Consider the following 12,397-nt stretch of genomic DNA (forward strand, 5'->3'; position numbering starts at 1 on the left):
TGTGTTGCTGAAATACGTCTACGGATGAAGTCACTTTTTCTTGTAACCGCAAACTACTCTCGTCAGATAATATGTACAATGTCACATTACTAGTAAGATTGCACCATACCATATCATACATACATGATATATTTGTTTTATTATTGATTCAGATTTTTGACTTATTTTGATGGTATTATTTTAATGTTGCACCAATTCTCATGTATTCTCAATGGCTCAGTTAATTAAAGCATGTTTATACGAATACAAAACCACTCACATGACAAGTCTTGCTACCTTTACATTTTTATCTTAGATAAATACATTGTGCAAAATATGACTGAATAAGGCCACATCAATCTGGTCATCGTTACAACTTCTTTATTACGATAGTGCGACGTTTCAGTACAGATTCCCGCACCGTTGTCAAGCAGGAATGAAACATACAGTGGTGGCAAAGTATATATAGTGAGGGTAACAAAGACAACAAGATAACAAGGTGATTAACACAATAGGGTGGGGACTGAGGTGATGAAGCCAGTGGGTAGACAATTGTAGAGGGAGTAGAAGCCAACGATGTACAAATGTAAGAGATGGTTTAACAAGGAAGAGAGTCGACTGGGCTTGGAGGAGTGCATCATAAGCTGATGTAATGATTACACGATGCCATTTAGGAAATGGTCAAATGCAACATATGTCATATTTGGGATTTCACTTCCTCAGTAAAGTACAAATTCTAGTACTTTTTTGTTTGAGTCCCATCCGGGATTCGAACCCGCACCCTCAGAGTCAGGCACCTAATCGCCAGCACACAAAATCAGCCACCTAACCCGCTCAGCCACCGCGACTTCCACAAAGTCGATTAGGTGAGGTTGATGATGGAGCCGGTTGAGATGTTAGTGTTGAGGGGTTGTTGGAGGTTGTCGATTCTCCACTTGGGTACAATGTTTGAAGCCCATTTCTGGTGTTCCCCGCCGTGATGTTGCTGGAAATTGCTACAGGCGGCGTAAAACCATACTCACTCACTCACTCACTGTGCAGTGCCTTGGTGTGGTCTACTTGGATCTGAATTAGAAAAAAATGAAACAAATATTATAGATACTTGCATGTTAACAATTGTTTATTTTCATTGGAACAGGATATCACAGAACATGTACATATCACAGGAAATAAGATGTGACGGATGGAACACGACAGCTTCAACTGTCTCTATAGTGACAATGATAAGAAGTAACCTTTCTAATTATGACTTTGTGCTATGGTTGTTTCATGCTTTGTTTGTTTGATGATTAACGCCACAATCAGCCATTTTACAACTATATGGCAACGTCTGCATAATGGAACACAATCAAATGCTTGATACGAGCATCAATCTACGAAAATTGGGATACGATGACATGTGCCAACGAAGTTGGCGAGTCTGACCACCCGATCCCGTTAGTCGCCTTTTCCGACAAGCATGGGTTCTAACATGGACTTTCACTGGTCGATTATTTCATGTGAGGATAACGTGGCCAGAACCTTCAGTTCCAAAGGCAGCATCTCCACCTTTAAACACAAACAATATTATACATCATCTTCCTCTACTCTTAGGGATTTGAGTTCGAACGGAAGAAGGAGGCAGTGCAGCCGAATGTACGATATTCCCTTCACTTTGATATGCAGAGAGGTGTCCATGAAAGGTATCCAAGGCAGTGTCATTGATGGATTATTATTGCCCAAACTGGCGTACACCCAACCTCGGTCTTTGTAGCTGCTAGGTTAAACAGCAGTCTTTCTGAATGTTACTACACCATGGTCCTCAGAATGTTCTTCAGAAAAATATAAATGAGGTCTTTGGATATAGCCTACAGGTTAAGGCATTCGCACTTCACGCCGAAGACCCAGGTTCGATTTCATTCATGGGTAAAATGTAAGAAGTCCAATCCTCGTGTCCGCTGCCGTGATGTTGATTGTAAAATTGCAAAATGCGGTTTAGAGTCCTACTCACTAAATAACAATATAGACTTCATAAAAATATAGACTTCAGTCGAATCCATGATTGTTGGTTGTGGACTGAATAATCATGGAGCACCTGCTTGTGCTGACATAAACTTAGGGATGCGAGATAGCCTAGTGGTTAAAGCGCTTGTTCATCATGCCGAAGACGAGGGTTCGTTTCTCCACATAGGTACAGTGTGTGAAGCCTATTTCCTGTGTCCACCGCCGTGATGTTGATGGAATATAGCTAAATGCGGCGTTAAACCAATGTCACTCACTGGCATAAAATAACTGAGCTAATAAACAGTAGACACGTTGGTTTCAACTCAGACATCTGCTCCCTGAACTTGAAAATCAAATGGTTCCTACGAATTTGCCATCATGATTGTCGCCCGCGGGAGTCATAATGAGTCTCCCTTTGTTTTGATGGCGTTACACGCTGCCAATGTTTGGGAACAAGGATCATGATCCACATGGTACAATGTTCTTGTCGGTCGCAAGTCCTCTCCACCACACCACTACCAGGTCTTATGAACAACAACTGCTTTTACTATCAGGTTTCGGGAGATTGTCGTCCTGAAGCCAAGACTGCGTCATTTCACTCTCTCGGTATCCCTTCAACAACTTGACTCCTATCGACGAGATTGCCTCTTCTACGCCATCGCCTATAACAGACAGCTTGTTCAGTGTGTGGTGGAATGAAACTTGTTTTAAACAGGTATATGTGTCTTCAGGCACACATTGTAAAATTACTCTCTACCTATTTATATATAAACACACGAGCACACGGAAGCACGCACGCACGGGTATGTAGATAGATAAGTCTCGATGTGTTAAAATTAATCTTGATTTTTGTCCATGTGTGTGTGCTCTATGTCCAACACAGCTTTGAACGGTATTCAAGTAATATATAAGTTTAACGTGATAGCAAGGACTGCAGAGAGCCCCGTCCTACACAATTAGCTTAACGTGAGATGTACGATTGCAGAGTCCGGTCCTACACAATAAGCTTAACATGAGAACAAGGACTGTAAAGAGTCCGGCCCTACACAATAAGCTTAACGCGAGAACAAGGACTGCAGAGAGTCCGGTCCTACACAATAAACTTAACTCGAGAACAAGGACTGTAAAAAGTCCGGCCCCACACAATAAACTTAACGCGAGAACAAGGACTGAGGAGAGTCCCGTCCCACACAATAAGCTTAACGTGAGATGTACGATTGCAGAGTCCGGTCCTACACAATAAGCTTAACATGAGAACAAGGACTGTAAAGAGTCCGGCCCTACACAATAAGCTTAACACGAGAACAAGGACTGCAGAGAGTCCGGTCCTACACAATAAACTTAACGCGAGAACAAGGACTGTAAAGAGTCCGGCCCCATACAATAAACTTAACGCGAGAACAAGGACTGAGGAGAGTCCCGTCCCACACAATAAGCTTAACACGAGAACAAGGACTGAAGAGAGTCCCGTCCCACACAATAAGCTTAACATGAGAACAAGGACTGAAGAGAGTCCCGTCCTACACATCATCACTTGGGTGACACTACACAGATATGGTGCTAGACAAACCTGGACACCTAGTCAATGAAGGAAACATATAGTTTCAGTTTTGTTGATACTTTAGTTTTCTTTGAAGATGATTGAAAACTTGAACTTGAGTATCATAATTTATTTCCCGATCATTATGTCTAATTACACAATCCCGCTCCCCCTGCTTCTTATGTCCTATTGGGGTGTGGGGTAGCCTAATGGTAAAAGCGTCCTCACGTCACGGCGACAACCCGGGTTCGACTCCCCTTATGTGTACACTGTGTAAAGCACATTTCTGGTATCCGCCGCCTTGATATTGCGGGAGTACTGCTAAAAGCGGCGTAAAACTAAAAACTCACTCACTCACTCACTCACTCCAGTGTGAGAGGGTATTAGGACATTAAAGGTAGATGGTAGAGGGTCAGCACTGATCTCTGTATTTCCTACCTAAAGTCCTACCAACCTTCTCGCCGTCTCTCTAACGCCCTACCTGTCTTGGCTGAGATGAGATAAGCGCTGTCGCAGCTGTGCCCCATACCAAAGTTGTGGACACTCTTCTTGTCCACGTAACTTTCCAGATCGGTCTTGTTGCCAACTAAGAACTTCAGAGCTGCAGAAGACAGAACTGGCAGCATGTATGTTGGTGGTTTGGGTTAGGATCTAGTAAGAATACATTCTAGTTATTTTACGATGGGCCTAAATATCTAATCTTAACATGGCAAATCGGTGGCTGATATAAAGAACATTATGTTTGTCTGCCTGTTTTTTAACGGACTCAGCAATATTCTAGCTATATCGCGGGGGTATGTGAATAAGCTGTTCTGGACCTGACAACTCAATGATCAAGAGTATGAGCATCGACATGTGGGATACGATAACTTAACAATGTGTCAGTGACCTTGGCCAACGAACCCTGTCAGTCGCTTCCTAGCGAATGGACTACTGAAGACCAATCTCATAAAAAACCTTCACAGCCCTGTCATAATGACATACGAGGGGATGTCAATAAGTTTTGAGCCTTGCATAGAAAAACACAAAATATTGGTATGAACCACATTTATTTTTCAACATAGTCCCTTTGTAAGTCAAGACATTTGTTCCGTCTTTTCTGCCAGGCGTTGGTGCCATCTCTGTAGAAGGCGCCATTTTGGTCCTCAAACCAAGCCTCAGTAGCAGCAATAAGCTCATTATCATCCTGAAATTTACGACCACGCAAGTGTTTCTTGAGATCTGGGAACAGATGGTAATCACTTGGTGCCAGGTCTGGAGAGTAGGAGGGATGCGGCAAGATTTCGTACCCACATTCCTGGACAGCTGCGGCTGCAACGCGAGAGGTATGTACTGGAGCACTGTCTTGATGTAGAAGAATACCACGTCTGTTCTTGCCCCGGCGCTTCTCCTTGATTGACTGTCGCACTTACCTCAACAAGTTAGCGTGATATTCCCCATTCATTGTTCTTCCTTTTGGTAAGTAATCTATGTGGATGACGCCTTTGCTATCCCAGAAGACTGTCGCCATTACCTTCTGCACTGATCTGGAGGCTTTGAACTTTAAACTGCTGAAAGCCTTTCTTCAATGTTCTTCGCCGACTTTCCTTCAAGAACTAAAAACTTAATTACTGCTCTGTGCTCAATTATATTCATCTTCACTGCCGTGAGGGGGTCTCTTTCTGTCAATGTGAGCTGTTCAATAACTTCTGAGAGTAGCTAGGATACCAAAGCTTATATATCACATCAGCTACACCCCAAGGTTCAATGTCGTACCATAGGCTGTGACACCTGGGTATGAAAAATGCTCAAGGCTCAAAACTTATTGACATCCCCTCGTACGTGGAATAATCCAGTCTAGAGTCTGGGCCAAGGAAACCAATGAAAATGCGGGAAACGACCCACGTCCCCAGGATACGTTACGTTGCTGTCAATTTATTTTCTACCCCCACCTTCAAATTTAATTCAAACATGTCGTACGAAAATATACAGAAGATATTATATGATGGCACATATCATACTATCCTGCTTCGTGTCTGCTCTGATCTGTTCTGATATTTACGTAAACTTTACACCAAACTTTTCCCTTCCTATTCACGGAATATCATATTTCATAATGAATTAGATCCCGATCAAAGTTGGGGCAAGTCACATATCTCACCAATTTGGAAGAAAGCGGGCATTTCTACCTCACCTAACCATTGTAGGGAAGGTGACGTGAGCATATCACTAACCGGAGGAAGAAAAGTACATATGTACGTCACTCACCTATGCGTCGTTAGCACATCACTCACCTGTGGGGGCGAAGTCTGTGCTGTCATGGGACCATTTGCTGAGGTAGGAGAGTGTGTGTGGACTGTTGACATCGTACATGAGCACGACGGCGTGCGTGTTGCGGTAGTAGTTGCGGGTCAACGTCCTAAACCGCTCGACTCCAGCCGTGTCCCACAACGAAAGCTGGAAAATACGTTGAAAAAAGCTTGACAATATGACACGTAATGTTGGCCTATGCCATCGACAAGTAGTAGTTCATAAGGATTTCCATTGTAACGGTTAAAATGTGACGTGACAAAAGGTGTACGAAATCCCATGTGAACCAGCAACACAGAACAAACAAGTCTAAAACATTCAAATATTGTATTATTAAGCAAAGAGAGCAAGTTATACAAAGTCACAGGTCAATGTCACAATACCGATTTCAAATACAATGCAAATGAGACAAAATCTAAGACAGTGGGTCACAAAATATTTCGCAAACTCACCAAAGTCTTAGTGCGATAGTGAGAAGCAGTTATGCAGAGTGTAACACAGCGAGCAGTCTGGCAGCGGTTTTGCAGATCAAGCGTTGGCAGTGATTGATGATGCTACCCCAGTGTCCGTGTCCGTTCAAACACGGCAACTAGCATTTATACATACATTCAACCATTTCCTGAAAGTCACTTCTTACGGCAAGCATAGTCCCCTTTTGTGGCAAGCATGGGTTGCTGACGGCCTATTCTACCCAAGATCTTCACAGGTAAATTCATGAAAGAAATGATATGTGTCACTAGTTCAAATATCACATCAGGCGCGTCAGTGTATCGGTACAAGAATGATACATGAGATTACAACAACCAGTAATACATAAAACATAGAAAAGGGAATCCAGGGCAATGACATAAGGAACCCTATAACCGAAGCCAGATTGTGTAGTACCGAGTAGTAATTAGAAAAGTGATTGCATTCAATCTACATGACACCAAAATATTGGACAAACCTGAAGATATCATGTATATGATGCAACTTGCACGTGAGATATCTGGACTGTCAAATGAAGTTATTAACACAACTGTTGTATTTTGATACTTAAACTGAAGAAAACTGTTCTTTTGCATATATACATATATGTCACCCCCTCCCCCTCTACACACACACACACACACACACACACACACACACACACACACACACACACACACACACACACACACACCACGGACTTTCTGACGCACATTTTCATAAGATCTGAAAGTACACGTTGAGCGAGAATTTCGTTCATTCGGCACTGGATCTGTCTATAAAATTACACATAACACATGTAGAATGTTAAATTTCAGTGTAAGGCCTTCGACGCTTTCAAAAATAGACACCGGTAGGTGTTTTCCGAAATTGTGTTGTGCGTTAAAACCCATGGATGTGACGATTTTTTTTATTTGCCATCTTAACGGAAAGAGTGAGCGTACACACTATTGCCAGGTATCTGAACGAGATAAGTCTATATGTAACTGCTTTGTGTATAATGTTATATACTCAATACAAAAATGACCTGCAACAAATGTCAAAAATGAATTTTCCGCTACATGGCGTCATAGACGTATAACGATAAGGGGGCATAACTCCGCTTGCTGAGCACCAGGTGATTGTAACTCAGGTCCCTTCATTCGTAACACTGTACTCGTCATTCCGATAAGCTGGATGGTGTACTCTTCTCCATTCGTAGCTACTCGTGTCATTCCCGGCAAGTCACGGAAAGAGACGAGTTGTTACGAATGAGGTCACATGGAGAGAAGGGCACTGCGCTTTCGTGATATCTGGGCATACTTCTATTCAGTGTCTTCATTGTATTTATAAAGGTCAGAAAATATATGCGATCCTTATTTGTTCTCTTCAGTATATGTTAACCTGAAGCTGCATCTCTGTGATGAGCTGACACAATGTCATTACGAAAAGTGTTATGGTAAATTCTCGCTCACCCAGCGAGTTCAAGACACACGTTCACACAGTCATGACACACGTTAAGCGTGACTTTACTAGAACGTCTACCGACATAAGACCTTATGGACTACACCCGTGTATATGCATATGTAATAGCCTTCACGAACTGACCTTCAATTTTCTGACTCAGTTTACAGGTCAGTCAACACATTTCAGGTAAAACCTTGTACGCAATTTATCCCAAAGCAATTTATATCCAAAGTGAATGAGTGAGTTTAGTTTTACGACGCCCTTAGCAACATTCCAGTAATATCACGAAGGGGACACCAGTAATGAGCATCGCACATTGTACCCATGTGGGGAATCGAATCCGGGTGTTCGCATGACAAGCAAACGCTTTACCTACATGCTACCCAACCGCATCCGCAAAGTCTGAAGATACCAGCAGATACGAGGAAGGCCGTGTCTTCCATCGTGAGGGTGTCTTCAATGAGTGGGTATAGTTTTACGCCGCTATTAGCAATATTCCATCAACATCACGGCGGGGGACACCACTAATAGGCTTCACACACTGTATAATATGTGGGGAATCGAAACCGGCCCTTGGCCTGACGACGAACGATTTAACCGCTAAGCTACACCACCGCCCCTTTCTTCTATTAAATAACGGTAAAGGATATTGTACAACAGGAGTGAGTGAGTGAGTGAGCTTAGTTTTACGCCGCATTCAGCAATATTCGTCCCTCCAGTTGCCACGCAACAGCATCATTAAGTACCTGTGCACAGATAGAATACTCTACACCTCTCAGTGAGGGAGTTTTGTTTTACGCCGCACTCAGCAATATTCCAGCTATATGGCGACGGTCTGCAAATAATCGAGTCTGAACCAGACAATCCAGTGATCAACTGATCAACAACATGAGCATCGATCTGCGCAAATGGGCACCGATGACATGTGTCATGTGTCAAGTCAGCGAGTCTGAGCTCCCGATCCCTTTTGTTGTCTTTTACGACAAGCATATTCGCCTTTTATGGCAAGCATGGGTTGCTGAAGGCCTATTCTACCCCGGGACCTTCACGGGTCTATACAACAGGAGCTACAAACCAGTGTTAAGTATATGTACATGAATCTGAGATCGCGAACTTTGATAAGGAACTTTCATACGAATGAACGAAACTGTTTCAGATTAAATACTATTTTATAAGCGTAGGTGCTAAAGTTTGACAGTCTCAGAAAAAAGGAAAATACATGAAAACACTCTTTTTTGAAACATGGTAATAATGTGAAGCAACACAAAGGTAAAACGTTAAAGTATCGTGAACAATATGTGCAGACAGACAGACAAACAATCAAACAAACCAAAACCAACCGAACAAAAAAACAATCATAAACAAACAAATAAAAGCAAACAAGCAAAAAAAATACTTAAATAAAAACCCCAAACAAACTAAAAATAACACATAAAACAAGAAAACCTAAAAGGAAACAAACACGGAGCACTATAAACTGATTACACTACTTACCATAACATTATATGACTTTGTACATTCATTATATTTTGATGGTCGGTTGTTTGTTGCCTCAGTAATATCCCAACTACATGGCGGTGGTCTGTACCGAATCTGAACCCAGCAAGCCAGCAATTAGCATCATGAGTATCGATCTACACGCTTGAAATGCGACACATGAGTGTGTCGATCTGGGCACCCTTTACGACAAGCATTGCTCGGTCAAGACCATTATTCTAACCTGGATCTTCACTGGTGTCCTATCTGTTGAAGGAAAATGACCCGTGTCGGCGATATTGACTGTCGGATGTGATCATCTTGATTCAATCCGAGTGTCATCATTCGTGTAGAATGTGACGATTCGGCTGCAGAGACTAAGAATAAGGAAAAATAGGTCACAAACATACCTTGGATCGCAAACAGTTAAAACAGACAACTATTAGGCATTTGAATCTCATTTAGATGTGATGCACATGAGGAAGAGGGATTTCTTTTATGGACGTCAACCTCTTTACTAAGATGGACGACGTTTCGGAGATTACTCCTTCATCATCTTCTAACGTCATCTTCCTCATAATAAAGAAGGTGGCATCCATAAAGCTCTCCTACTTAGACAGATATTTCATGTGTAAATAGATGAAATTTCTTATCAGCTGAAGGTACGTTCTCTATGGTGTACTGTTGTACATCTCATATTATCTGTGACAGCTGAGATTTATACGCCGTACATCCCAGCTTGTACGTATCTCACATTATCTGTGACTCCAGAGTTTCGAATTCATACGCCGTACACCCCAGCTTAACCGCCGGATCACAAAGTGAAGTGTATCACGTGTCATCGAACTCACGTTATCTTCAGCCGTGTTATCTGACACTAGAAGTACGATCATGCCACGCTTGTTGTCAGCTGATCGTCTTTGCGTAAGGCTTTTTGAGCACAGAACGGAGGACAGTTACAATTCAGATTTCCATGTCACTGTCACAGTTCGTGGACATCTGGAACATTCATTCTAGTTTTAATTTGTCTGGGACCTTGGGGTAATAGATAGCCAGCGACCCGTCATTTGTTATGGGGGAGTGGTTCTGATGAAATCAAGAGAGGGTCACCATAAACATAATGTTCATCATAAACATGTTCACAATAAATAATAAATAAATAAATAAATAAATAAATAAATAAATAAATAAATAAATAAATAAATAAATAAATAAATAAATAAATAAATAAATAAATAAATAAATTTTTATTTGCTTACTGTAATCAGAGAGCGAGTGAGTGAGTTTAGTTTTTACACTGAAAAGAATATCACACAGGGGACACCCAAAACAGGCTTTAAACATAGTACCAACGTGGGGAATCGAGCCCGGATCCTCTGCGTGACGAGCGAACACGATGCCCACTGGGCTACCCACCACCACGTTACTGTCATTAAAACAACTGTCATTTCAGAACAGATATAAAAGCATCTCCTCCGCCTATTCATGACTGAAATATTGATATAAACAAACTGAATCACATCATATTATCTCCATTGACACATCCACATCACTGTGTAGTACCCACCTTGACTTTCTCTCTTTTAGTCTGAACTATTCGTGTGCAGCTGTCAATTCCTATTGTAGACCTATGCCCTTCATGGAAGGTATTATCCTTGGCTCGGAAGAACAGAGAAGATTTCCCAACACCCGGTTCTCCGAGTAACACCAGCTTAAACATTGGGTAGCGATCGCTCGCCATCTTGACACAGATCTAGCGTTCTCCTTCCCATGCACCTGTATGTGTACTGCCTTTAGGTTAATATACTTCCTCTGAACGCCGTTTGGAGTTGTGGTTGTGAATGTACCCAGTGACACACGACTAGAAACGACGCGATCATCTGATTGGATAGTTGAGTAATGTGGCGGAGACAAGGATGTTGGTTACCTCCGGTGCTGTTGATACGTTTAAGTGATCTAGTTCCTGGTTGTGTGTGACAGCACGTTTTACCCACTACACTTCACTACCGGGTTGTAGTGACGGTAGGTTAGGGAATCAGCAAATGGGGATTCTCTGGTAACACTCCATATCACTGTAACGAGGTTAGACTAATGCTGAGAGCAGTGCAGTCTGTTGTTAACCTCAAGTCGGACTGATTGCAGGACACCCCTTCCTGTTTGCATCCGCTTGCACAACAGGACGTGCCATCGCTCATGTGTTGGGGTAGTACAGTTGTAGACTATACGTAGTCTCTGAAATGAACATATTTTACCGAAAAAAAAAACAGTTCATGATAATGACAAAAATATCCTGTAAAGGCGCCCTGAGACTTTCTTCATTAGAAGCTGAAAATTGAAACTTGCTACACAGTTAGACTTGCGTGGGATTTCCTCGATATATTTGTTTATGGGTTCGTATGACAAACTAGGCAAAGTTTGATGCCTACAGCGTTTGATGCCTGCTAGGACAGGTGACAGATCATAAAGACAAAACAAAACGACAACCCAGTGATCAACATCATGAGCATCTATCTACGGATTTGGGATACAATGACATGACTCTGTTGTAGGACAGAAACTTCGACGGAGTGTGAATGAGTAAGGAAGTGGTGAGGTGTCTCTAAGAAAACACTCCCTCGACGAAGCAAAGGAAGCATACCTTTATAACTGAAAATTGAAAGAACAATTATTAAATTTGATAATGTCTATTTGACCAACTCTCGATCCTGTGACAATTTGTAAAATGTAACTTGTGGCTAGGTAAGTCTGCGTACAGAAGTTTTACAACATAACACCAAAAGTAGTTGCGTATCTTACGATCATTACTATTTTTCAACTTTTAAATCAAGTTATATTTCTTGAAACAAAACTATGCAGAAATATGCAGAATATTGATGAATTAATGAAAATAAAGGTAAACACTGGAGATTTGAAAATCAGACATGATGAGACCACCTGAGAAGTATATTTTCCTTTCAACGTTGATGGCTGTATGTCTGGTTATTAATACAAACGCTCCCAAGCTAAGACACAAAGTCCACGCACTGAGCATAGATACTGCGAATTACTGATATTATGTTATCCTGAATGATATAGCGTGATGTCTATGAAGCGCATGTAAAATACCTTATTTCTGCTCTGTTTATTCAATATCGCACAGTCGTATGCAACGGAGGGTATTTGGTGAATGGGGGATAGTTTTAGCTTCGGACAGCATTCCAGCAATAGCACGGCGAG

General features: G+C 41.8%; 1 protein-coding gene across 2 annotated transcripts; it reads right to left on the minus strand.

The window, feature by feature from the left end:
• Positions 1-340: 340 nt before the first annotated feature.
• On the minus strand, positions 341-11,371 carry LOC137257931 (ras-related protein Rab-35-like). 2 transcript variants are annotated; one of them, XM_067795441.1, is made up of 4 exons: positions 10,749-11,371; positions 5,776-5,938; positions 3,984-4,103; positions 341-2,624 (listed from the first exon to the last, which is right to left on the minus strand). In XM_067795441.1, the coding sequence occupies exons 1-4, from the start codon at positions 10,920-10,922 to the stop codon at positions 2,488-2,490; spliced, it is 594 nt and encodes a 197-aa protein (XP_067651542.1). In that variant the 5' UTR covers positions 10,923-11,371; the 3' UTR covers positions 341-2,487. The 2 variants fall into 2 exon arrangements, with proteins under 2 accessions (XP_067651542.1, XP_067651543.1); XM_067795442.1 differs by having other exon boundaries at positions 344-1,044; positions 10,749-11,033.
• Positions 11,372-12,397: the final 1,026 nt, after the last annotated feature.

This window comes from Haliotis asinina, chromosome 12, assembly GCF_037392515.1.
Source record: "Haliotis asinina isolate JCU_RB_2024 chromosome 12, JCU_Hal_asi_v2, whole genome shotgun sequence".
Lineage (NCBI taxonomy): Eukaryota > Metazoa > Mollusca > Gastropoda > Lepetellida > Haliotidae > Haliotis > Haliotis asinina.

Bases quoted from the DNA above. Each gene is read 5' to 3' on its own strand.
- LOC137257931 (XM_067795441.1), bottom strand. From the start codon at position 10,922: ATGGCGAGCGATCGCTACCCAATGTTTAAGCTGGTGTTACTCGGAGAA. The intron at 5,939-10,748 runs GTGGGTACTACA...CGTATTTTCCAG, and splicing joins CTAAAAGAGAGAAAGTCAAG to CTTTCGTTGTGGGACACGGC. The intron at 4,104-5,775 runs GTGAGTGATGTG...TGTCTTCTGCAG, and splicing joins CACAGACTTCGCCCCCACAG to CTCTGAAGTTCTTAGTTGGC.